The sequence below is a fragment of the Mustela erminea genome, chromosome 10, assembly GCF_009829155.1.
Source record: "Mustela erminea isolate mMusErm1 chromosome 10, mMusErm1.Pri, whole genome shotgun sequence".
In the NCBI taxonomy this organism is placed as follows: Eukaryota; Metazoa; Chordata; class Mammalia; order Carnivora; family Mustelidae; genus Mustela; species Mustela erminea.
The window spans coordinates 107,776,565-107,802,573 of NC_045623.1; the positions used below are offsets into that span (position 1 = coordinate 107,776,565).

At 65.9% G+C, this 26,009-nt stretch overlaps 1 protein-coding gene across 10 annotated transcripts in view; it reads left to right on the forward strand.

The window, feature by feature from the left end:
- Positions 1-8,016: 8,016 nt before the first annotated feature.
- Positions 8,017-26,009, forward strand: part of MEGF6 (multiple EGF like domains 6) — an 83,317-nt gene continuing 65,324 nt past the window's right edge. For 8 of the 10 annotated variants that reach the window (XM_032361078.1, XM_032361077.1, XM_032361076.1 and 5 more), the window contains exons 1-3: positions 8,027-8,359; positions 12,275-12,409; positions 15,615-15,724. In XM_032361078.1, the coding sequence (XP_032216969.1) occupies positions 8,250-8,359; positions 12,275-12,409; positions 15,615-15,724 (355 nt within the window). In that variant the 5' untranslated portion in view covers positions 8,027-8,249. Of the gene's footprint in view, positions 8,360-12,274; positions 12,410-15,614; positions 15,725-16,880; positions 16,974-26,009 lie in introns of those variants that run through there. The other 2 variants (XM_032361081.1, XM_032361083.1) reach the window with 2 other exon arrangements.

Consider the following 26,009-nt stretch of genomic DNA (forward strand, 5'->3'; position numbering starts at 1 on the left):
GCCGCAGCCCACGTGTCTTCACCCGGAGGGGCCGGAACCGAGGTCTCTCCGGTGCCTGCCCAAGGCTCCCTGCCAGTCCCACGCCACCCGCCTGTTCCTTCTCTCCCTCCCCACACTCCTGAAATGGGCGCGTTTCATCGATGACACAGTGGTCACCTGTGAGACGCTCTGCGGGCCTGGCTGGAGCATCTGTGAGGGGGCAGGTTGGACCGTGAACACGTCGCCATGATGGACCACAAACATTCAGGGTCCAGGCACCCCCATAAAGTTTCGGGAACTTGTCCGGTGAGGTGACATGTACACGTCCCCAGAATCTGTGATGGAGAAGATGCTGGCCTGCCTGTGCCCTAAGAACAGGAACGAGGTGCAAGGCTTGGGGGGGACTTGGGGGCCTGGGAGGACTTTTATTCCCCACCTGTGGGCGCTCTGTCCCTGATGCCGCCTGGGGAAGCCGGGGCACGTGCGCGGGGGCCGACAGCGGCCTCGGGGAGAAAGGCCAGGGGAGCTGGTTCGAGCTGTGGGCATCGTGGCAGCTGGGCTGCCTCGCGCTTAGGCCGTCCAGGACTCCAGTGGGTACGGTTTGGTCGCCGTGGCCGAGACAACAGGGGGTGCCCGAGGACTCTGATGGCAGCTCTGGAAGGGGCTGGAGTCACACAGACCCTGTGGAGCGCCCGCCCCGAGCTGTGCTCATGGCGCTCCTCCAGGAGCCTCTTGCGAATGAACTGCCTGGCGTGGTGGGGACTTGCCTGCCCAGTGCGGGGGCGAGACCATCTTCCAGTGGCCACCTCCGCTGTGGCGCAGGGCCCCACGCTGGCCATGTGGCACGCCTGTTCGCAGCGGAGGCGCGCCCTGTCCAGCAGCCCACAGTCCCCAGAAATGCAGACACTACGAGGCCCTGTGGGGAAGCCTGCAGCTGCTCCAGACACCTGCACCCCTGTCCCCGGGGTGGCCCCTGCAGCCTGTGGGGGCCAGCGCCGCCTGGAGTGCAGGCAGTTCTGTCAAGGCCGTCCGTCCGTCCACATGTCCACACGGCCTGTCGTTACTGCTCTACCCAGCACCGACCCTGTCTGGGCGGCGACAGGGACAGACCAAGCAGCCTGCGATCTGGCGGGCAATCCCTCACGGGCCCCAGCTATCAGCCCTGCGTGCCGGCGGCTGTTCTACAGGGACGGACCCCACGGCTCCGGCAGTGCAAAGCCGAGGTGTGGTGATCCCAAACAAGCCTTTGTAGGGTCAGGGTATGTGAAAAGACACACGGGGTGGCCGGCCGGAGCCTTGGTGACCTCACTCTTCTCCCCGTCCTGGCCCCTCAGGAAGACGACGCCCCAGCCTGGGGATAAGCCCCAGCAAGTGACGCTTCAGTGGCTGCAGCAGCCGGGGCGGGGGCCGTGGCAGCCCCCAGACGCCAAGGATGCTGGGTTGCCCTTGAAGTCCAGTGACCTGGTCAGTGCAGGGACAGCCGGTCCTATGTGTCCGTGGCCCGACTCAGGGCAATGCTGGAGGAGTCCGGGGCCATCGGCCAGAATCGCCAGCTCACAGGGGCCCAGCAAGTGGATCGTACTGGCCGCTCCTCTGAGCGAGGGTTCCGCATGCCCCGGGCGTGTGCAGACGCCGCCTCTGGCCCGACCCGCACTGTCCCGGCCCCACGTGAGCCAGGCTGCCCCCGTCGGAGAAGCAGAGCCCCTAGACGGTGATGAGGGTTCAAAGGCCATGACGTGGGGGCTCCCCCGTCCCTCTAACCCGCAGCAGCAGGGGTGGTCAGATGAGGTGACTGACCAGTAATGACACCTCGCTGGGACCACTGAGGTACGACCACTGATGCTGGGACGTTCGACCCAGGTTGTAATACCTTTCAGCAACCCCCTGGTTAGATCCATCACCCCCCAGCCCAGACTGGGACGCCTGTGGAGGTGCCCAACCCTTACCGACGCTGTGCGGCTGGCCGGGCTGGCAACGGGCTGTCCTGCTGGAAGGGCTGGGCCACCGCTCGCTCTCCCGGGGGCCCCGTTATTAGGCCACACACTCAACCTGAGGAAACGCAGTGTCACCGGCATGGACCGCACACCGATTCCTGGCCACAGCCCGGCCCCAGCCAGCTCCTCATGCCCGACTGGGCTGCCTTCCCGCCAGCTCCGTGGTGGGCACCCCCGAGTCCAGGCCCTGAAGCCACAGCTGCAGCTCCGTCTCCGTGAGGCCAGGCGGGCTCACTCCGTTGCTTACAGAACGATCGTTCAGCCCCAGCCTTGGGCCCGGAGGATGCTACAGCACAGGACCAGCCTCGCTAAACTCACGCACCACGCGGCATTCGAGGCCAGTGGGGCCCCGGAGAGAGGGCCGTCGTCCGGAACAGGAGGCCTCGAACCTCCCCGCTGCCTCTCAGGGAGGCACCCGCGCCAGCAGCCAGAGTTCCTGTGTTTGGACCTGATGAGTCCCATAATGAGTCCTCCTCGTTAAGTCACACTGAGGACCAGGTGAAGGCCCGGAGTGCTCTGACCGCCGGCTGGGGGCATTGACTAAACCCAGGCTTCAGATCATGGGGCTCTTGCTGGAAAAAGGTTGTTATCTCGGGAATGACTGTCTTAACCTGTGTGTTCTCTGGCGTGGGCCTGGGCTGTTTCAGGGGCCCCTGCCTGCGGTGTGGCCGGAGAGCCCCTGAATGAGCCACGTCTATGCTCGCGGCTCCTCTCGCTGGCCACCGAGGGTCCACCTCGGAAGAGGGGCGCGCGAGATCGCGAGAGCCGGTCACGGGTCACCGAGGGCCGGGAGTTGCGACCGCCGGTGGTCCCTGGAGCTGGCCCTCACCCTACCCTGTCACCGGGACGTGTGCTAGGCCCCCCGTTCCCATGGTGGGAGCTGCTTGCAGGGACGTGGCCGGGAGGTAGTGTGGATTTGAGACTGTCCGAGGATACCGGAGACTGAGCCCCGCGGAGGGCCTCTCCGAACTTTAAGATTCTGGCGAGCAGGTGCGGGGTGCCTCGACTCGACTCCCAGCGGCCAAGCCCAGCCTCGGGAAGAAGTCCCCTCGCTCGTCATCCCCGCTCCCTGCCCAGCCGGCGCGTCGGCCACTCTCCATCTCTCCCGGCTCCGCGTACCACAGCCGGCCTGGGACCCAGCGGCTGGAGGGGTGACACGCGGGGGCCCCGCCGGAGCGAGGCCGTGTAGGGAAAGCGAGAGCCGGACGTCCGGGCGCTGTGGGCCGCGAGTGCGGTGCTGGGACCGAGAGCCACAGAGAGAACAGAACGCTCTGCCCAGCGGCAAGCCCGAGTCTCCGTCGTGGGAGGAAAGGCCGGGCACGCGGGGGCCCAGCGCCCGTGAGACGGCGGGCCCAGCGTTTCTCAGGATGGCGGCGGCAGCGGGTATGAGGAGAGGACGCTGGCCAGGGTGCCTGAGCCTTTGGTGGGTGAGGGGGGCGCCCTGCGGGCCCGTTGTTCAGGGGACCACAGGGGGAGGGTGGAGCCGGCATCGGGTAAGGAGCCCCGTAGCTGGTGCAGGGTTCCCGGGCGGCCTCCCCAACCTGCCACTCCCCGGGGCTAACACAGCAGGACTCGTCCTCAGCTCTGCAGCCCGGAGGCCCAAGACCCAGGGGCCTGCCGGGCTGCCCTCCCTCGGAGGCCTGTCGGGGAAACCTTTCTGGCTTTCCCAGCAACTGGTGGCTGCGAGCGGCCCTCGGCCTCCCTCGGCCTGGAGCCGATCCCGACAGCTTTTCTTCTGGGGTCCCACGGCCGCCTCCCCCGTGTGTCTCCCCGCGTCTCTTCCTCACACCGGTCACGTTGGACGAGAACCTGTCTGATGTCGCAGACCCCACCTCCAGACGAGGCCCCTTTCACAGGCCCGGGGTTAGGACTTGACGGATCTGTTTGGGGGACACGACTGCTGTAGCAGGTGGCCCATCTGTACACGAACGATGACAGGGTCCCATCAGAAACCGCTGGTCGTGGGACAGGGGACGGAGGCTCCTGGCTGGGTGCCCGTGGGTGTGCAGTACTTCTTCCTGGGGACTTTGGACAGCAGGTGGCAGAGTAGCCCGCGCCCAGGGCCTTCAAACCAGAGCGCCTCGCACAGCGGGGGATGAAAACATAATTCTTCTTCTCTTCCCAGGAGGACTGGGAAGTGCGGATTCTTCTCTTAACTTCCAGATGTTGTGGTTTAGTGTTTTATGAAATCAGGGCGCCCCACCTTTGATGTCTGTCTCCAGTGGAAGCAGCAGTCGGACACGAGGAGCCAGACTGGTGCAAACAGGAGCCCCAGGCGTGGGATCTCAGGGCTCTGGGCGTGCAGGAGCCCCGCGGTGGAGGTTAGCGCATGGCCCAGAGAATGTTCCCGTTCACAGGGTCCGCGGGCCGCGCTCATTTTCCAGAGACAACGCACCCTGGGTGAGACCTCTCCCTCCAGGGTGGGACTGGGGCTACCGCGGGGCCGGCTGAGGCCGGGAGGCCCCGTGGTGCCTGCAGACGGCCCACAGGCTCGGGCCCGTCCCAGCAGAAGCAGGGACGATGTTGCGGACAGAGAACCGCCCTTCCCCGCAGAATGGGGGGCTATGGCCTTGGGGACCTAGAGGCAGGTTTCCAAATGTGGCTTTAAGGCAAATCAGCAGATCTGGGGAATCGAAGGGACAGTTGTCTTGTGGTTTCTAGAAGCCGTGTTGTTTTGGTGGCCACGTCTGTCACACCCGCTCTCGACCAGAATGTTGGTTTTGCTCTGCCTCCTCCAAGATGCCCACCTTGCTGGGCCCAGGTGCCCTGAGGGCTGTCTCTGCACCCGCGGCCCAAGCAAGATGCGGGATCCGTGAGAGGGTCTGGCTCTGAGAAGCTGCCCTGGGGTGAGCTGGGGCTGGGAGGACTGGGGTGGGGGCCGGGAGGTCTCGGAACGCACACTGGGGATCGGTGCTGGTTCCGGTCAGCACAGCCCGCGTGGGGAAGGGGGGACACATACGACCTTGTTCCTGAGACATGCCAGGGCCGCCCCGCAGACAGCGTGTCCCGCGACAAGTTTCCGTATCTCCAGGTCTCGGCTCCCAGAGGAACCTCTGCTCTCCCAGCGCCTGAGAGCTGCTGAGATCCTGGCGGGAGGGGCCCCCAGCATGCCCTGTGGCCGGCCAGCTCCCCTCTAGGCCAGGGGCCCCACAGACAGGCCGGGTCTGCCTGCCTCGCACGGGCTTCCGGTGCCTGCCAGAAACATTCACAGATGCGGTGGCTGAAGCAGACGGCCCTTCTCCGGTTCTGGAAGCCAGAAACACGAAATGCAGGTGTGGACGGGGCTGCTTGCCTCTGGGGGCACCAAGGGACAATTGTCCAGGCCTCTCCCCTTCCTCCCGTCTAGGGGTTGCGTGACCTTCGCTCATAGTCCCAAGTCTCCCTCTGGTCTCCGTAAGGACACCTGTGACTGGGTCCGGGGTGATTTCATCCCAAACACCTTTAACTTAATTACGTCCCCAAAGACCCCTTTTCCAGATTGGTCTGTGTGCAGGTACTGGGGGTTGGAACACGGATCTATTCTTTTGGAGACACGATGCAGCCCACGATACCCCCGGTCCTTGGTGTGAATGGCGTGGTGTTTGCTCTTGCTGGAACAGGTGGTTTCCACCACCCTGCAGCCGTTTCGGGGCCTGACGCCTTTCTCACCGCTGTGTGCCGGCCTGGGGACGGGGTAGGGGGAGCGCCCGTGGTGGGGTTCATTCACCGAACAGCAGTCGGAGTCCAGGCTGAGTGGGAACCACCTTCGGAGGCACGGCTCTGAGGAACAGAACGACCACGTCCGGGGCCACACACGGGACATGAGAGCCATCTGGGGGTACGCAGCTCATCAGCAGAGGGCCCGACCCAAGGCCCTGCTGCAGACCCCCACGCTACGCCCTCTGCTGCAGGAGACTGCGTTCATTTCTCTTCTGGGGCAAACGAGCAGGGTTAGGAACGAACTTCAGAAGCAGCCGCTCGGAGACTGCCCACGGAATGGGCACATGGGATCGCCCCCATCTCTGGCTCCAACAGCGTGGATTCACCGTGGCCCCTCCCAGGGCTGAGCTGCCCTCTGCCTCCAGGCTGCACAGAGGGGGCAGGTGGGAGTGGGGGATTCAGGAGACAGTGAACTCACCCTGCTCTGGACTGAACTGTGTCCCTCCCAAACCCACACGTTGAAGCCCTAATTCCCCGTGTGCCTGTATTCAGAACAGGGCTTTTCCAGAGGTAATCAAGGTCAATGAAGTCGTAAGGGCCCTGATCCTCCAGGGCTGGTGCCTTTTAAGAAGAGGAAGAGACCAGGGGCACCTGGGGGGCTCAGTGGGTTGAAGCCTCTGCCTTCGGCTCAGGTCATGATCCCAGGGTCCTGGGATCGAGCCCCGCATCAGGCTCTCTGCTCGGCGGGGAGCCTGCTTCCCCCTCTCTGCCTGCCTCTCTGCCTGCTTGTGATCTCTGCTGTCTGTCAAACAAATAAGTAAAATCTTAAAAAAAACAAAAACAAAAACAAAAAACCGAAGAGGAAGACAGCAGAGCGCTTTCTCCCCCCCACGCCGCCTCCACCAAGTGAGGACGGAGAGAAGGTGCGCCGCTGCCACACGCCAGGAAGAGGGTCCTCACCCGGACCCTGCAGCCGGCGCCTTGATCTTGGACTTCCAGGGGACTGGGAGGAAGTGTCTGTGTTTAGCCTGCGGGGTCTGTGGTGCTCTGTTCCGGCCGCCGGAGCTGACGGGGCACCCCCGTGGCGCTGCACTGCGTCTACTCTGTGTGCTTTACTGGTTTCCTCGGGTTTACAGGCAGCACAGTAGGGGGTTTACCTAAGGTCCCCAGAGCCAGACCCCTGTGTCCGGTTCTCAGATCTGCAGTTCACGGGCTGGGGGCTTAGGGGTGCTGTTCCCCGCTTGGACCTCCGGTTCCCCATCTGCGCAACGGGAAGGCATCGGGCTGGCCTGGCAGCCTCTGTCCCCAGATGATGCTAAACCTCCATGTGGTGATGAGGGCTCAGAGAGTTGGTGGGGCCGGGGGGCGGGGGCTAGACAGCGGCTGGTTCCTCCTCCCAAGCCCCCCACCCCAGCCAGGCGTCCTGTGCTTCTGTATGAGGCAAGGTGAGGGCCAGTCACTCGGACCACGTGAAGTGCTGGACCAAGAAAGAGGGTTTGCAGCCTCGGACGCGAGCCTTGCCACCGGGGGGGCTCTGCAGCTGGGCCTGGCAGGGGCTCTCCCTCTGCACCGTGTGTGACGGACGGGATGCCTCCCTGCTGGCCCCTCGTCTGGTTCTACCCAGTCCCTTCCCCTGCTCTTCAAAAACCTCCTGAGGGGGTTGTTTCCACCCCAGGGACGCCCTGGACCCTGGAGCACCTGGTCCTCACCCCTGGGGCTGGTGAATTCCAAACCAAAACCAGACAGGTTGCTTGGCTGGTTGATTTTTTAGAGGAATCTCCACTCCAACATGGGGCTTGAAGTCAAGACCCGGAGATCAAAAGTCTCGTGCTCTCCTGACCAGGCCAGCCAGGTGCCCCCAACCGGGTTTAAATGGGGGGAGAGAAATCCTCCAGACGGACACTCCTGCTCTCCACGGCCTCTGGGGAGCCCGGCACTCTTCCACCGCAGGCCGCTGGCCAAGAACACGCCGCAGAATCAGAGCAGACGTGTCCAGGGCGTGGCCGGTGACCGGCCGTGTGGGTGTCCAAAGGGCAGTGCCCAGAGGCACACGGAGGGCTGCAGAGGCTACACCCAGCTCTTCCACCCTCTGCCCCACAAGGGAGGGGACGGGGCACCCGTCCGGCAAAGGACCGAGCGTCCGCCGAGACTTAGGAGGAACGGAGGGCTGCGGGCTGTCCCTAAAGACGGGCGCCTGGGTCCGAGGTCCGTCGGAGTTGGTCCCTCGGTCGCAGGGGACCTGGGACTTGCAGCCTGAGAGGAGCGGGAGCGCGAAGACTGGGGGCGAGGACCCGAGGCGGGCTGGGGGCGGGGCTGGTCGCGGGGACCTGGGCGGGGCCAGGGCGGGGTCAGGGCGGGGGGCGGGGCCCGGGCGGGGGTCCGGGCCGGGGGCGTGGCAAAGGCGGGCGGGCTCCGGCGACCCGGCTGGGCGCGCAGTGTGGCGCGAGGCGGACGCGGGCGGGCGGGGAAGCCGGACCTTCCGCACCTGCGGCGCCCGGGGGCTCGTCGGGCACCTGCGGCTGCGCCCTGCGCGTCCCCGGGCCATGGCGCACGTGGAGGCGGCGGCTCCGAGGGCCCGCCGGGGCCTCCTGTGAGCGGGGGACCAGAGCGGGGACCAGGCGCGGGGCCTCGGGCACGATGCCCGTCCTCCCGGAGGCGAGGGCGGCGGGGCGCGCGGTGGCCCTGGCCCTGGTGCTGCTGCTCCCCGCGGGGCCCGCGGGCGCCCTGCTCCGCCTGCAGCCGGGCCTGTGAGTAGCGGGCGGGGAGGGCTCCGCTGGACGGCGGGAGCCCCTGGGCCCTGGGCAGCTTTGTCCTTGGGGCTCTGACACAGTCGGGCGCTTGGCGGTAGCTGGGAGGGTCGGGGCTTGAGTCTGGGGGCGCTTCGGTAGCAGGGCCGCCTCCTCCTCCCCTTTCTCCGCCGTCTCCCTCCCCTCGGTAATGCGCGTCCCCGCGCGCGCCGGCGGAGGCTGCGCTCCCCTCGGGGTCCTTGCGGGCAGGGTCTGGCTGGCCGCGGCTCGGAGAAGGCAGGAAGGAAGCAGACGGTTCTCACATCCTTCCAAAGCCTGCCTCCTGGGGCCTGGGGGGCCTGTGCCGGGGCGGGTGCGCCCAGACAGGGGGCCCCTGGACGTGGTTTATGTATTAAACACGTGCGTGCTGGGGCGGAGAGACAGGAGAAGGAATTCAGTACCAGAATGGGCAGGAAGAGAGGGTCAGGGAGCCAGCTGAGATGAATTCAGTTTTGAAAGATGATTCCCCAATGGGCCGTTTAGCGGTCTCTCTTAAAGAGCAGATCAGTCCTTGCGCTGGCCTCAAAGGACAACTAGTGCCAAAGAGAGCGGGGGAAGAGGAGGTGAGCCACCCGCCGGCTGCCCCCACCCCTGGGCTCCTGCAGGGTGTCGAGCCGCGCCTGCCCGACGGTGACAGGCTGTGGAAAGCTGCAGCGGGGCAGGAGAGTGGCCTGGCCTGGGTTAGGGACTCCTGCCCAGCACCTGGCCGTGCAGGATGGTCACTTCCAGGCAGAGCTGGGCGAGGGCAAGTCCTGGTCCCAGGGCCACTACCCTGGGTTTTGCTTTCCCCCAAGCAGGAAGGTTTCCTTGTGGCCTTTCCAAAGGAAGAGGGGGTCTTTGCATCCAGAAACGTGAGTGGCCCTAGTCCCGACTCTCCGCGTGACTTCTGCTGGACACTTTCCTGCGGTCCCAGCGAGTTAGTCTAAGGGCAGCTGCAGCCTCAGAAGGGCTCTCACAATGGGGTCTGGCCACTCAGCCTGCCTGCTCTTTGCAGCATTAGTGGGGGACTTCCAGAAGCCCCGACCCCTGGGAATTCCAGGGTGCCGGTCAGGGGGACAGCAGCTGAGCCCATGCGGACAGAGGGCCCCTCCTTAAGAGGCGGCTTCTGCCTCCGCGCGCTCATGGAAACTGCTTGTCACCTCCTGGGCCCGTTTCCCTGAGCCCCCGAGGAGTGGATCCAGACGCCTGTGAGTCGGACCTGCTCACCTGGGGCTCCAGGAAGCCTCAGGCCTGGCCGGGGCAAGCATTTCAAACCAGCAGTGGTGGACTGCCTGAGACGGCCTTCTCTTTCTGCTTCGTGCTCGCCCAAAGCCTCCTCCCCCTCTCTGCTCCATCCCCCTATTCCTCCCCACGGAGCCTTCCACGTGGCAGGGGTCGCTGCCCCTCTGGGGGCCTGTGTCCCTCTTTCTTGGTGGGGCGTCTATTCTCAGATCGCCCCAGGCGTGTTGAGTTCTGTGACACCTCGGGGTACGCCGTGCTCTGCTCTGCCGTCTCTGGTTGTTTCTGAAGCAGCCGGTGTGGGCCCGGGATGCAGCACGGCGACAGCGGGCACGGCCGGCCGGGGGAAGGCAGGAGGGAGGGTGCCCTTCTGCGAGACCCCCGCAAAGTGACAGAATTCGCTCTTACGAGCCGGGGGGAGGGGGCGGGCAGAGAGCAGCCAGCGTCCCAGAAGGTGCTTCGCCCACACTGGTGCTGTGCCCCCTGCCACGCTTCCCTTGGGGGAGATGTGGTGAGCCCGCAGGGCCTGGCACAGGCATCCCCACCCTCTGTGGCTTTCCTGAGCCACCTGGTGGGCCTCTGGGGGAGGCTAAGAGAAGAGGGGTGCTGGGGGCAGTCCCACTGATTCACAGCCCTGGGCCTCAGGGGGCCTTTGTGGACCTGTGGGAGCCTGTGGCTGGTTCTTCAGCTCCCACTGGCTGGCCATGTCCAGATTCAAAACCCTGCGACCCATCTTTATGTATCTGTGTCTCTGAAGTGAATGTGAATTTCTTATGGCGGAGTGGTTGGCTTTCCTTCCTGGGGCCTGGAATGACTGCTCCGTGCCCACGGCTGGCCCAAGGCTACCGGTTGGGCTGGCGGGAGCAGGGTCGGGACAGGAGACGGTGTCCCCACGCACTGGGGTTCCAGCTGGCTGCGGTCCTAGGCTGCGGGGCTCCAAGCTGCGCGCCGGGAAGCACGCAGGCTGGGGGACCTGTGTTCAGAGGCCCGCTGCGGGGTTTGCAAGGGGAGCCTGTAAGAACAGACGTAGCGCAAACGCCCTTCGGTAGCCTGACCTCTGGACGGGGGGTGCGGCCGAGCAGCTCGCTGAAGCTGGCCGTTTCTCCCTGCCTCCCAGCCCGGCGCTTCCCACCTTCACTTACTCACCTCGGGGCCATCATCGGGGGGCCCAGGGGCAGCTGTCCCGCAGAGCTGTGTTCTCCTCGTCGTCTGGGAATTGCGTTCCCTCCCCAGATGGGAAGCAGGAGCCCACGGCCACTTGGGCTGACGCTCGGCTCCGTCTGTTCCCTCCCCCGTCCCACGCCCTCCACCCTGCACATGGAAAAGATGGCCAAGGTTGGGCTTGTGAAGGGCTGGGAACTCCCCAGAAGAGATCATTCTAGAGCTCACCCTGGCCCTGCGGGGCCTATGGGGAACCCGCAAGGCTGCCGCTGTCCTCGGGGCCGTGAGGGGCCAGGCCTTAAGGAGGAGTCACGCAGGTGCCCCGGGATGGGGACAGGGCATGGGACAGTGACTGGAGGCCCCGCGGTTTGAAGAGAGCCAGGAAGGGACAGTGTCTTTGGGGAGGAGCCAGCCCACCCCACCCTCCTCAGAGGAACCTGGCTGGCCTCTCAGGTGTGGCAAAGCTCTGTCTTCTCTCTGGGACTTGGTGAAACTTGCCTCCCTCTGAGGCCCACACCCTGTCCCTGAATCCGGGCACGCCTGGGGCAAGCTGTGACCCTCTGCTCCCCTCGCCCCCCTTCTGGAGCAGGGCTGGGCCCCTTCTGCCTCTTCTCAGCCTCCTCCTCCTTCGGAGTGTGGCGGGCTCCTGTCCGTGCACTTCGGGTTCCTGTCCGTGCACTTCGGGCTCCTGTCCGTGCACTGCGGGCTCCTGTCCATGCACTTCAGGCTCCTGTCCGTGCACTGCGGGCTCCTGTCCGTGCACTTCAGGCTCCTGTCCGTGCACTGGCGGGCTCCTGTCCGTGCACTGCGGGCTCCTGTCCGTGCACTGGCGGGCTCCTGTCCGTGCACTGGCGGGCTCCTGTCCGTGCACTGGCGGGCACCTGTCCGTGCACTGCGGGCTCCTGTCCGTGCACTGGCGGGCTCCTGTCCGTGCACTGGCGGGCTCCTGTCCGTGCACTTGCGGGCAGCGGCTCCCGGGGGCCGAGGAGCCCGGCCTCACGGGGCTCCCACTGTGGCCCCCACGCCACGCTCCCTGGAGGCTCCCCTCCTTCCATTCCTTCTGGCTCTGCTTGTCCTGCCTGGAGCCCACACCGGCCCAGCCACATGCCTGGCACCCGCCGCTCAGGGGCTGTCTCTGAGGCCGGCACGGCTGGGGACGAGGCGGCCTAGAATAGGAGTCACGTGAACGCGGGGTTGAAGCCACTGTTCCCATGGGCCCCCCAGTACCCTGTTCAAGGGGGCAGCGGTATCTATCCTTTGGGGTCAGCAGGATTAGAACACCCCTGTGGGCGGCATAGGGGCCCTGCCTGGAGGACCCTCAGACAGGACCCTCTTCCTCTGAGGCCCACACCCTAGAGGCGGAGCCTGCCGTGGGGCCTGGCCGTGGTCTGGACCCCACCCCCGACGGCTCCACACCCCAGCGTGAGTGTGCAGGAGGACTGGGGCCCGCTGGCTCCTCTTGGTGGCCAGGGCGCTGACGTCTGTCCTCTGTCCCAGGCCCCACGTGTGTGCGGAGCGGGAGCTGACCTTGGTGGGCCGCCGCCAGCCCTGTGTGCAGGCTTTCAGCCGGACCGTGCCCGTGTGGAAGGCGGGCTGCGGGCGGCAGGCGTGGTGCGTCCGCCACGAGCGGAGGTATGTGCTGGGGTCCCCGAGTCCAGTGTGGGAGCAGGGTGACGAGGGTGTGGGGTGGTCCTGATCTCAGGGCCTTCGGGGAGCAGTGGGGGCCCTGCAGGGAGAAGGGGTTCTGTGGGAGGGGCTCCGAGGCGGGCGGGGCCTTGTGGGGGAGGCGGGGACCACATGAGAGGTGAAAAGCGGGGTACCCAGCCTGCTAGGCTCTGCGGGGCTGCTGAGGCCGAGCCCAGGCTTCCTTCCCAGAGGAGCCGATGCGAGACCTTTTATTGCTCAAGATTTTATTTCAAAATCAAATTAAGGAGTGCCTTTGCATACCTCTCCACATTTTACAGACTCGGGCTCTGGAATCTGCGTGGTTGCAAAGCGGGGCGGTGGGGGGGCCTCAGCGCGGGCCCCTCCCCTGGCTGGCAGCCGCAAGGCCTCCGGGTTAGGTGTGGGGAAGGCGGGACCGGGCCTCGGGTGGGGTGCGGTGTCCAGCTCTGCAGTGAGGCCTTTGGGAGTGGCCTGCGTGGTGTCCGTGGAGGCTGTGAACTCCCTCTCTGGGAGCTTGGTCGTGTCTGGGGGCAGTGGCCACTGCCTCAGGTGAGCCCAGGGGCCGGGGACGCTGCTCCAGGTCCTCTGGTGCTTGGGATGGCGGGGATCCCAGGCAGCAGGGAAACGGCTCCCCTCATGCTTCCCCAGAGAGGCCCCTGCGCAGTGTCCCCAGCTTGGGCTGTGTCCCCCAGCCGCTTACCACTTCGCTGTGAGCGGTGAGGCTGCCGGGAGCACCGTAGCCCCCGGGCTGGAGAGTCAGGTGGGCAGCTCTGCTGAGAAGCCCCCAGGCTCCCCGTAGCTGGCTCCTAGGCCCCCAGCCTGGGTGGGGTGGGAACAGAGTTTTCAAAGCATCCGGGTGCTTTCAGTGTCCTGGTGGGGCATCTGGGGGCGTGGGAGGAAAGTCCCCCAGCCTGGGAGGTCCTTGCTGTCCGTCACTTGGGGCAGGGGCTGTGGGGTCTCTGTCAGGCTTCCTGCTCTGGGGCAGAGGCCCACCTTGCCTAGCTCCAGGTCTCTGGGACCCTCCCTTTGGGTTCAGCAGGAACAGTCTGGGTCCCTGGCCTGCTTGGGGGCGAGGTTTGCGGGGTCTCCGGGCCTGCAGTGCAGCTGGGGCTCTCCCCGCCCTCACGGGCTGCCTCCCCCTGCCCCCCGCCCTCCACTCCGTGTGAACGAGATCTGTCTCACCACTGCAGTGTCCTGTGGGGTTTCCTGAGACCCACACCAAGCACTCGCTGGGCCTGGCCCCACCTCCCTTCTGTGGGGCTCCTGGCTGGGAATGGGTCGTGTCCCTTCCCGTGATCCCGCAGTGGAGCCCCACGTGCTGGCTCCGGGCACTTGCCCCAGTGCCTCATCCAGATGGTCCTCTGGCGGCAGCCCTTGGAGCTGGCGCACTCCCTTTCCTCCTTCTGGAATGCACAGAGGCTGCGGTTTTCCTGGGAGGCGGGCCCTGCCCCCCGGCCCCCTGCTCCCCATCTGCCCGTCCGGGGCCGGCTCTCCTAGTGCCTTGGGAGCATCCTCCCGACAAACCAGCACGGGCTGTGCCCGGTCTGAGGAGCCCCCGGCAGTGTGGAGGCCCCTGCCCCTTCGCGGCATACGGTCCGTGCAAAGGGAGGAGGAAGGAGCTCTTGGAGGCGCCAGGAGCCTCACGGAGCCCCACGGAGCCCCTCCCCTGGGCCGTCCCCCAGGTGTCCTGCCCTGGGACCCACGCTCCGAGGGGACTGCACAAGGTAGAGATGTGTGCACCAGCCCGGCACCCCCGTGCCCCTGTCGCCCTTGACCCTGCTGTGAGCCAGCTCCCCGGCTGGGCCCGAGTCCCCGTGATTGTCCCCTGCGAGCTGTTGCACCTGCCCGCCTCTGTGAGCCGTGTCTCTGGGAGCTGTCCCATGTGGGCTGCAGTGGAGCGAGGGGACGGCTCTTGGGGCCTGAGGGGGCAGTAGGCCCACCCGCGGTCTCGGAGGGTCTGTAACTTCTGAGGGTGGGGGAGGTGGCAGATGGGCTGGTCGTCTCCGTTCTCCGGGTGACCGCGAGGAGCGGCACGTAGCCCTGGGAGAGGAGTAAATATTTACCATGGAAGGGCCCAAACACTGTTTGCTCTGCCAAAAACTGTCCACTGCTGTGGTCGGTTTCCCTCCAGGCAAGTGGATTCATGTCCTGCCAAAGTGGCCTTTTGCAGAGCTCTCCCGAGCTGCCGTGCGCGGCAGGAGCGCCTGAATTCATGCTTCCGGGAAGTGGCCTTGTTTGCTTGTTTGTGGGGTCCCTGGGCTTCCCACGGCTCCCCAGGGCTAAGCCCCAGCGAGCGGAAGGGTGTCACGTCACCTGAAAACGGTGGTCTGGGCCCTTGGGCTGCTCCTGGGGCTCCAGGGCCCTTGACCCCACGGCTGCTGGGGACCGTTCCTCCAGACAGCGGTGGCACAGGCTTGCAGGTCCGAAGGCTGCAGGTGGCCACGGGGCACCCCCTTCCTCTTGTTCTGTCACTCTCTCTGCTTAGCCTTTGTGGGAGCTGCTCCCACCCTGAGTGGGAACTGGCCCGGGTCCAAGGTCTCCCCCGAGAGGCCTTCCCGCCTGCTCCCCTCTGATCTTAGGGCTGTGTGCTGGTCACACTCTGGTCCTTCTGCTTCTGTCCACGGCGCTTCTCCCGTTCACCCTGTCTCCTCAGCTCAGCCCTACGCTCCTCAGGTGGGGAAGGGGTGCCTCACGGATGCCTGAAGCCATCGTGCTGTGCCCTGGTGGGCTGAGAGCCTGGGGTCTGAATTGCTGCCACCCGGGTCGCAGCCCACCCAGCGCTGGACCTATGAAGCCCCGCTTGTTCCTAAGCTGGGCACTTCGTGTCAGGCCCCCGGTGCTCAGGTCTGGCCTGGTGATAAGAGCCAGATGTGGGGAGCTGGCCCGCAGCTGGGGTGGATAGGGAGCGGGGTAGCACCCACCCCCGGGAGAGCTGGCCGGGGCCCTCGTTGCTGGCTGCGGGCCGGTCGCCTGCCCCCTGCTCCTGCTGTCTCTCTTCACGTGGGTGCGGCTCTGCTTTGGGGCACAGACCTTCCACCCGCTTCTAAGCCTCAACCTGCTGAGCTTGAAACGGGACAGGTCAGAGAAGCGGTGCAGGGAGGGCCCGGAGTGCCGGGAGATGCCGCCAGCACGGTCTGCACAGTGAGTGATTCCCGTCTCCCTTCTTTTCTAGAACCATCTACTACACCGGCTACAGGCAGGTGTACGCCATGGAGGCCCAGACCGTGCTCAGGTGCTGCCCGGGCTGGAGCCAGCGGCCCGGTGACCAGGGCTGCCTCTCCCGTGAGTGCCCCTTCCCGACCCCGAATCCATGTGCTGGAGGCCGTGTCTGAAGGGGACATGGCTCGGGGGGCTCCGAGCAGAGGGTGTGAGGCTGTCCGCCAGTGCTTGGGTTCCTGGCATGGGGAGGGGGTCTGAGGGTGGCCCTGAGCCACGTGCTGCTGTCTGTGGGCTCAGCTGCCCCTTCAGGGTTCCGTCATGGAGACGTCGTGCCCCACCATAGCCATGGCCTTGCTCTGGGTCCTTCTTCTGTGTTCCCGAGTGGGCCCTGGGCTGGGCGTTGGGCCCCTGGCCTCTGTGGACGGTTATCTGTGAGACTGTAGCGCCTGTCCTGCCTCCGTCCTGGCGCCCTGGGCCGCAGTGTCCCCTTCTGCTTCATGGAGGTTTGCCACGGCCTTCCTGGGAGGGGGGTCCTGGTAGAACGCGAGGGAGCCGTGAGTCCGCACGCGCGAGCCTCACTGCGAAGCCTCTGCTTCAGAAACTAAATGGGGCTCACGGCTCTGGAGTCCGGCTGCAGGGAGTGTCTGGGGAGCTGATCCTGGCCTGTGGGTGCAGACACAGGTGGGCCGGCAGGTGGTGTGGCGCAGGTAGGGGGGCCGCTGGGGCTGATGGGCTAGGAGTGGCAGCATCCCCTCCCGAGAGAGGTGGTCCCGGAGGTCTGGCCTCCCCTGAAACAGTGACAGGGCTCGCCTGACGTGAGGGAAGGGGCCATGCGGCAGGGGTGGCGGGGGTCCCAGCTCCCCCATGCTGGGACAGGAGCTGGACCTCGGGGGCTCTGTTCCAGCCTGTCTCTCCGCCCCTGGGCCCCTCCACACAGGCAGCACGGGAGCCGCTGAATGGGGGCAGAGACGCCTTTAGAGACACTCCAGTGGGAAAAAGGGAATAGAAGGATGCTGGGGCTGTTGTTCTGGGAGAGGAAATGAATAATTCTCCCCAGGAAGGGAGCCGGAGGGCACAGGAGAAGGAAGCAGCCCTGGCTTCCCTCGTGGGCAGGAGAGGCTCAGGGGACAGGGCGGACGCCTGGACGCCGGCCAGCCGGCCCTCCGGCGGGAGGTGCCCGGCCCCGGCCCCGGCAGCAGTGCTTCTCCCCACCCTCTCTGATCCTGGGGACGTGTGTTTTCCCTGCTTCTGGCTTCCAGGAAAACAAAGGAGTCTGTTGACTGGGGGTGTGGGGTGGAGGTCAAAGCTGAGGGCCCTGGTTTCCACTGAGACAGGGCTCCTGAGGCCTGCTGGAGGCAACCCTAGTAATCCGGTGAGCGGTGGGGACAGGCGGAGGAGGCTGGGGCTATGGCACGGGGTGGGGGGTGTTGGGGAGCACGGCCTTCTGTCTGGGGAGGGCCGTGGACACGCAACCCCATGGCCGGCCTGGGGTGGGGGGCCTTCTGCACTTGGGTTCCCGGGCTGGGGGGGTAGTGGGTGTGTACACTGCCATGGGTGGGGGAGGAGCCAGGGGGCAGGTCAAGCTTGCTACTGCCACGTTCCCAGCTTCCATACTCCTGAGCTGGGGTTGGAAGGCTCTCGGTTTCTCCCGTGTCTTGGAGTGACCTTCCCAGGGTGGGGGTTGCCGAGGAGCAGTGGGGTCCAAGGGCCAGCCGCATCCCGGGAGGCCAGGTCGGAGGCAGGCCCCGAATGCTGGATTTTCAGGGATGGGAGGCTGATCTGGCACAGGTCCGCGGCCATGCCAGTCTCTCCTTGCACTCTGGCTCAGCGTGAGCTCCTGGCCTGGCCTGCGGCTCTGTCTGCCTGTGCTGGTGGCCAGGGAGGAAGGCTGGCTCTGCCTCGGCCTCGCCAGCTAGTAGGAGCGGGGTACAGGGCTGCGGGGCAGGGAGCTCGCCGGCAGGTGAGACCTAAAACCGCCGGGGCAGCCTTGGCCTTGCAGTGGTGGAGGAGCTGGGCTGGGGACAGGGCTAGGGTGGTGAGGAAAGGGGGCGTCTCGGCCACAGGGCCTGGCCTTGAGGGTCCCGGTTGTCCCATCGGCCTGGAGACGTGGACGGGCTCCCACATGTATCCTAAACTTGAGGCTTTGTCTTTCTTGTTTTTTTAAACAAACAAACAAACAAACAAACAAACATTTTAGTGCAGGATTTACTTATTTCTGTGTCTGGATTTGATTTGAAGGAAAGGCCTGGACCTGGCCTCTCAGGACACCTGCTTGTCCCCCCGTGTCTGGGTCACCGGCCTGTCAAGGGACGGAGGGCCAGAGAAGGTCACGTGGGGCAGAGCCCGGGCCTGGGCCCCCCACCGGGGATGGCTGTTTCTCAGCCGGGGCCTGGCAGGGAGCAGACGCTGTGGGACAGGGGTGTGGGGCCGGGGGGCATACAGCCAGCCGCGGCTTCGATGTGTGGATGGGCAGGGCGGGCCTGCAGGGGCACGGGGGTTGCCGAGGGAGGCAGGAGCCCATGTGGGAGCGCTGTCCCTGTGGCCAGAGCACAGAGTGGACTTTCTGCTGTGAGCAGAGTCCTCGGTCACTCTGTTTCCTGCCCCAGACGGAGTGGGTGCCCAGAACCCCCAGCCGGGACACCCTGCCCAGCGGTGTCGACTCAGAGGCTGTGGGGCTGCCTCTGGTCCCCTTCTTGCCGGCTTGGGTGTGGGTCCCGGGGCTGGAGGCTGGGTCGGGGCCCCCACTGGGGAGAGGCGCCCGCTTCCTGCGCAGGGGCCTGGGGGTCAGGAGCCTCCGCTTTGGCCCTCCCCATTCCTGTCCTCTCGGGCACCGTCCCCCTGTCCCAGCCCAGGCGGTCTGCAGACGCGCGGGAGGCTGCTTCGGGCCGGGGGCAGGCCCCCTGCTGCAGACGGCCCCAGCCGGGTGAGACGTCCTCGCTTTGCGTGACCTGGAACCATAGCCACGTGGGGGGCGCCGTCAGGGCCCCGTGGGCTCGTGTGGGAGTGCGGAGCAGACATCGTGCTGTGTGGGAGAATGACAGGAAGCCTCTAAGGGTCCCTGTGACTTCTCAGGGACGCACTCAGTGGCATGGATGACCTGGAGGTGACCAGAAAGGAAAAAGGCTGCCTGGGTGGGGTGGCGTTGCCTGGTGACCAGGGGGTTCTCTCGGGTCTGTGTGGTACGTGCGTGCCCACGAGCGGTTGGGCGCTGACCCTTTCTGCTGTTGGGGTGCCCGATTCCCACCCAGCCCCTCCCTTAATTCCACGTCCCTCTCAGTGGGGCGTGGCTTTCCTGGACACCCCCGTGTCCAGGTCCCCGGCCCTCCTCATCGAAGGGAGCCCGAGCATGAAGGTGCTGCCCGCGGACCCTAACTTGGAGACACCCAGGAATGAGGCGCCAGGAGGATGCCCCGCGGCTCCTGCCCTGAGGCTGTGCAGCCTGAGCCCTGGGCACCGAGGAGGCTGCAGGACGGAGCGCAGACCCTGGGCAGCTGCGAGGAGCTGCGCCCGCAATGCAGGATGGCAAGGGCTTCCGTGGTCTGGGAAGCTCCGCGTAAAGCACAGAGAAGCAGGTTCCGTCGTTGCAGGACTTATCAGAGCATTTAACATGCTCATGTGGCCTGTGGGTTCCTGAGAAAGGCTATGTAGTATTTTCCAAAGCAACCCTTTCTTTAAAAAGAAGGGAATAAAAAGATACAACAAAGTTGAAAAAATAAACAGTGTCCCTAAGGCACGCTGGGAAACAGCCGGCCGAGCGGCGGGACGTCGTCCGTGCAGGTCTGACAGCGAGCTCCGCACTGTGCTCAGGCCCAGGAGTGGCGGTGACGGAGACCGGGACTGGCCCCCTCTGCAGCGGAGCTGCGGTGCTGCGGCGGTGGACAGGTGGGCAAGCACACAGTGGTTCTGTGCCAGCCCACGGCCGCTCTCCCCGGGGAAGGCTGGGGGGAGGGGCGTCTGGCTGGTGGGGGCTTCTGGGGGGTTGGGCGGGACTTGGAACAGCTCAGGTTGGCTCTCTGGAGGGCGGCGGTGTGCCATCCCAGTGTGGGGGATCCTTCCTGCTTCGTCCCGTGGGCTCCCCGGCGTACGGCTGCGCCCGTGTGTCCTCCTCCGTCTCAGCCGGGCCTGCCGGGATCCTGTGAGCTCAGTCCCTGCCTTCGTCACGCCTGCAAAGACTCTGTTTCCAAGTAAGGTCCCTTTCTGAGGTCCCGGGGCCCTGGTGAGGACAGGGAGCCCGTGAAGGGTCTGGCTGGGGGAGGGACACGGTCTGCTGCAGCAGGCAGAGGGGACGCTGGGCCATCCAGGAGCCAGCTCGGGCCTGGTCCTGGCGGGTGGCGGAGCGCGGTGGGAAGTGGCCGGATTCTGGACGTGTGGATGGAGTGGGAACTAGGTCTACACGGAGTGGCCGTGGCTGGGCTTTCAGGACCCCACGTGTGCCCGGGTTGTGTGGGGCACAGCCTTGCCCTTGACTCTGGAGCTGACCCTCAGAGGCGACGATGGCCTGTGGAGGGCACTGTAGGGCGGCCACCCAGAGCTGTCCCCACAGGCTGTCCTGGCCTGTCGTGGTCGCTCGTGTCTTACCACCCAGGGCATGCCAGGCCGGCTGGGGGAGATCTGTGGCCTGTGAGGGCTTCACAGGAGTGTGGGGGATTGATGTGGTTTGTCGTCACAGGAGCCTGGGATGGGCCACGTGGTGGGCCCACGGCACAGAAGCCAGGGCTGCTGACCAGCTCGCAGGCGGGCCCTAGAGCTCTTCCTCCCTCCTGGGACACGGCCGTCTCCTCTGTGATCCTGGGGCTGCGGGAATGAGTGGCAGGAAGGCTGCCGGGGGCCCCGGGGACGGCTGCCTCTGCCTCCTGCCTCGCGGTTCACTTTTCCTTTTCCGTTCCGGACGCGTGTCAGCCCCGCGCCCAGCGTGGGAATCTGCACGGCCAGCGCTCTGGCTGTCCTGTCCTCGCTGTGGACGTGGACGCCCGCACGGCTGCTGGGGGCTGTGTTGCTCTGCAGCGAGCCCCTCACCCCCCCCGGCTGTCCCCAGATGTGGAGTCACAGCCGGACTCGTGGTGCTGCGTCAGGCACGTTTGCACGCGTGTGCACACTCGTGCACTGGGCCGGCGTGCTGTCCACCGGGAGCTCACCCACGTCACAGCCTCATGGGTGTGCGCGCAGTCCACGTCCGTGCTCACGCTCACACGGACCCGCAGTCACACGCACTCACACGCGGATGGTTCCCACGTGCGGATATGCTCTCCCTCAGACATGTGCCCACACCATGTGCTCGTGCACACACGGGCTCCCGTACGCACATGCGGGCACTGGACACACGCGTCCATGCTCCCGCACACGCACACCACGTGCCTGCCCGCTGACCTGCATGTGCGGGGCTCACGGCCGCGGCAGGGCCTGCACACCCGCTGTACACGCACCGTCCACTCACACTGGGGGCTGCGGCGCACGGCCCACACCCCGAGCACGTGCCCCTCCCCCGTGCGGCTCTGCCATCCAGCGCGGGGTCCCGGCCCGGGGTGACTGCCTCCCTGCAGTACGGGTCTGGGACGAGGGGAGGTGGGGCTGGGGGCTTGGGGTCCCGGCCTCCAGCTGCCCGTTGGCATTGGGTTGAAGGCCAGCAGGCCTCCAGCAGGATGGAGGGGCCAAGCAGGAGGGACCCAGGGCCTGTCCTGCCCCCTGGGCTCCCAGGGACGTGGCCTCCACCGGTAGCTGCCCCTTGATGGGAGACGGGCACTGAGGGCCCCACTCCCGGCCACCTGGGCGGCTCTGCCAGCACCTGGGGGAGGTTTCAGAGATGCTACCCTGTGGCTTGATTGACGACTGAGGACTGCCCCCAGCCGCGGTGCTCATCCCGCCGCCCTGCGGTGCACAGTGCCGTCCTCACCGTCACCCCCTCTGTCTGGGCTCCCCCCAACCCCGCTTTAGTCTGAGGCCCTAAAGATGGTGGACGGAGGCGTTCTGTGCCGGGTGCAGCCCCACCTCTGCCTGGTGCTGGCTTCCCAGGCCGGTTGCTGGGGGACCGTTGGGAACACACGTGTGTCTGCTTGGGGTTCCGCCCTGCTGTCTGTGCCCCAGCAGCCCCGGGAGAGTTTCTGGGCCCCTGGGCTGCGTAGCACACAGCCTGTCTCTGGCTGGCCCGGTGGCTTCGGCCCATGGCCTGGTGCTGGTGCCGCTGCTTCCTGTGCCGAACCTGGGAGCCGGGGACCCACGGACCTGCGGGGGTCGGATTGGGAGCCTGTGTTTGATCAGGCCTCTCTGAGGTTTCTTTTCTTTCTTTCTTTTTTTTAACTTTTTAATTTTTTAAAAGATTTTATTTATTTATTTGACACATAGAGAAAGATCACAAATAGGCAGAGAGGCAGGCAGAGAGGGGGAATCAGGCTCCCTGCTGAGCAGAGAGCCCGATGCGGGACTCAATTTCAGGACCCTGAGATCGTGACCCGAGCCGAAGGCAGAGGCCCAACCCACTGAGCCACCCAGGCGCTCCTCTCTGAGGTTTCTGTGAGCCAGGCCCCCACCGGGAGCTCCCGTGGGCCCCCACACCTACCACGTACCTCGGTGGTGGGCTGATCCCCCTTTGTGGCGGAGGAGCTCCGGCCCGGAGAATCCCCTCCCAGGCTCCTTCCTGAACATTCTTTTGGCTGCAGGGAGGGGCTGAGTTTGCTGCAGGCCTGGCCAGGAGGTGCCCTTAGCCCCAGCCAGCAGACAGCCCTGCCCCTCCTCTGGGGATGCCGAGGGGGAGCTGGCACAGGGGTGGGGCTCCGCTGCTCCTGGGCCCGGCCCTCATGGCAGAGTGGACGGGAGCCGGAGGCATCGGCACGGGAGGCTGAGCAGCTGGGACAGATCGTGAGAGAGCAGGGCCCAGGCCAGGAGCTTTGCTTTGGGTCTGAGTCCGTCCCTCCGGCCCCGGCCTGCTGGAGCTACAGAACGCACATGGGGCTCGTGGGCCTTTTGGGCAGAGGTGCCGGGGAGAAGGCTGACATTTGTGCCGCACGCACGTTTGGTGAGCCAGGCCGTGTGTTCAGAGCCTGTGGGGTGGGGGGTGGCCCCGAGACCAGGAGAAACTTGTGCGCCCAGATCACACCTGCCCCGCCTGAGGCCACCCCTGCAGGCAGCTACTTAGGGAAGAGCAGAGCAGGGCCCGTGGGCCAGCCACGTGGCAGTTCGGGGATGTGACCCGGGCCCACATGGGCAGAAGCCCAGTGCTCGCAGAGGAGCGGAGCCCCGTCACCACGTGAGCCCGTCCCAGGGCAGGGGCCGCCCCTGCTCCTGCAGCAGGGTCACGTGAGGTCCCGCCGAGGGCAGGTGTTTCGTGGCGCCCGCTGTAAGAGAGCATGGCCGGCGTTAAGATGCCACAGGTGTCCGGGGCGCCTGGGTGGCTCCGTCAGTCGAGCGTGCGACTCCTTGTTTCAGCCCAGGTCACCTCATGGGTCACGAGACGGAACCCCGTGTCAGGCTCCGCGCTCAACGGGGACCCTCGTCCCTACCCCAACCCCGAGCACGCACGCACACCTGTGTGCTCTTTCTAAAATCAGCCAGTCTTTGGAAAGGAAGGAAGGATGGTGTCCAGATGTGCTGCCTTCACCCTGGGGACTGCTCTTCAGATCCGTCATCCTGCAGACTGGACGCCCCCCGGGGTCCCGCCAGCCTTCGGTTCTGGGGATGTGGGTAGACCCACCCTGTGTCCCCCCAAGGCCCCAAGGTCTGGGGCAGCTGGGGTGCTTTGTGAGCGACCCTGTCCCGGCGCCTCCAGCCCCATTCCGCACAGCAGGGAGGGCGATGTTCCTCCTTCTTGGTTCAGGCGGCGGGCGGGGAGCCCCATCAGCCCTGTGGGTGGGCTGCTGCGGGCAGTGGGCCCGGCTTCGGGCTCAGACGGGCCGTGGAGCAGACACTTGGCAGCACGAAGGTCGCTGAGAAGATTGTGTCCGTGTGTGCAGATCGCCCGTCCTGGAGCTTAACCCAAGTTTGTTTGTTTCTTCTTTTTTTTTTCTTTTTCTTTTCTTTTATTTTATTTATTGAGAGAGCGCGAGAGACAATGAGAGAGAGAGAGGCCAGTGGGAGACGCAGGCTCCCCGCCGAGCAGGGAGTCCGACGCGGGACTCGATCCCGGGACTCCGGGATCATGACTGGAGCTGAAGGCAGTCGCTCCAGGTGCCCTTAACCCGTTTCCGACCCACCGACTCACATCAGACAGAACACGTGTGCACAGGCCTTGCCCGTTAAGGCATCTGGGCCGTGGGAAGCCGGCGGGGGTTTGGGGCAGAGGGAGATGCGAGCATGATGGCTCCTGGGAGCCTTCTCCAGCCCCGTGGGACTCCGCGGCTCGGACCCTCCCTCTGCCGGCTCGGCCCTCGGAGAACACAGCCGCCCACGGCAGCAGACCCTGTGGGCGCCCCTGTCCCGGGTCACCTGCGCCGGCCCTGGTATTTCTGACTCTTGGGAGGCGGTTCCTTCAGGGCTCCTGAAGGTCCTGTGGCCACAGGCCTGGTCAAGCTGAGTCTGAGGGACGGTCCCCAGGAGACCCCCGGCCCCGGCCCTGGGAACATAGTAGGTGTTTCAGAAAAATACGCTGTTAAGTAGAGAACACATTTACTGCTCGGCAATCTCTATTGTCTGCAGGGCGCCCGTCCAGCCTCCGTTCACGGCCACGGGTCAGGTTTTCCCGGTGTCTGTTGCTGACCTGGCGCTTCTTCCCACACGGGGTCGCCTGGGTCTCGCGGTGCGTGTCAGACACGTGGGTCTGGCAGCCCGCCTCTGGCTCCTGAGCTCTGTCTGCCCTGGCGTGAGCCTTCCCGTGCTTGCTTGGGCTGCATCCTTCCTCGGCCTCCGGCGGGGGGTTTTGGGGTCCTTGTCTGCTGTCTGTGCTGCCCCCTTGGAGGCGTGGTGGGAGTCGGGCTGTGCCCTGCCGCTGGAGGTGACCCTCCTGACACAGGGGAGGGAGACCCTGTCATGCAGCCCGGCCCACCCCGTGGGGTTACGCAGGGGAAGCCCCTCCTGTATCACTCGCGCACAGCCCGGCTCCACGCCCGCCCCAGCAGGCTCTGCCCCCCAGCTTCCCTCCGCAGCCCCCCACCACCCCTGCATCCCGCCAGCCTCCCCGGGAGTGCCCCTTCTGGGTTTGGGGCATAGTCGTGTATCTTTGTCTTTCCCGTTTTCGTTTCTGTGGCTGTGCTGCCTACGCATCCCTCCGTCAGGGGACGCCCCAGCTCTGTCCTCCCGCGACGGCCTGGCCACTCCCGACCCTGCCCGTCTGTAGTGCGTTCTTGCTTTCCTTCCTTCGACGGCGCCTTCGGGGTCTGCGTGTGGGCGGGGCCCCGGAGCCCGGCGGGTGGCAGCCAGGATGGGGCCGACCCTTGCTCTCAGGGAGTCCGTGGGCACGGTAGGGAGAGGGCCATGCTGTGGGTGCATATGGTGTGTGACATTTGGGGACGATGCCGGTTGTCCTGGTTGTGGCAGCCCAGAGCGCCCCTGGGGTCTGAGGGATGAGCTCACGGTATGGGGGGCTTTGTGCTCAGCGGACAAGAAGGTCACAGCGGCCGTGGGGCGGAGAAAGCGGGTGAGCAGGGCGAGCCGTGACAGTGGCCCTCACTGGCCCCGTGGGGCCGGGGGTGCTGGAGGAAGGTGGGCTCCACGTACCCTGGAGCTAGGTGCCGGGCCTCTAGCCTCTGGGACGCTGCTGCTGTCCGCGCCCCAGGTCGGCCCCTCGGCCGGCCTTCCCCGTGTGGGCTCCGGGGTCACCGTGCGTGCCCTCCCCACCCCGCTGTGGTGCCGTTTCGCCCCCAACTCCCCACTCCTGCACATTTCAGACACGTCCTCCGGCTGCAGGTGTGGGGCCGGAGCGAGGGGGAGCCCTGCCCCCAACACTGGGACGGCGGCCACAGTTAGGGGACAGAGAGGAGGACGCATTCCACAGACGGCCCTCCTGACCCCAGGCTCTACGCAGAGGATCCTGGGGCCTGGTCCCTGCTCGCGGGCTGTGTGGCCTGGGGCCACGTGCCGCCTGTCTCTGAGCCTCCGTGTCCTTACCAAGCACAGCGTCCGTCCCAGAAGGCTGACTGGCCCCATGTGCTGGGCCGACAGCCCTCTGGAGTTTCTCTTCTTGCTCCTGGTGGGACCCGTGAAGTGACCCATGAAGTCACTGAGCCCATGGTTCGCGCCAGGCTCCTGGAGGCTTTGGGGGTAATCACTGTGCCAAGCAGCCCCTCACCCAGTGAGCACTCCTGAAGCCTCCGGGCTCAGGGCCAGGCTGGTGGGGTCCCGGTTGGGAGACCAGTCCCCTGCCTTGACTGTACCCCCCGTGCATGGGGATATGATGGGGGGTGGCTGCAGGGCCAGGAAATGGGTGCTGGGGTACCCGGGCCAGCGGGGGCCAGGGTCCTCGCTGTGTTGGGGCTGGCGGGCA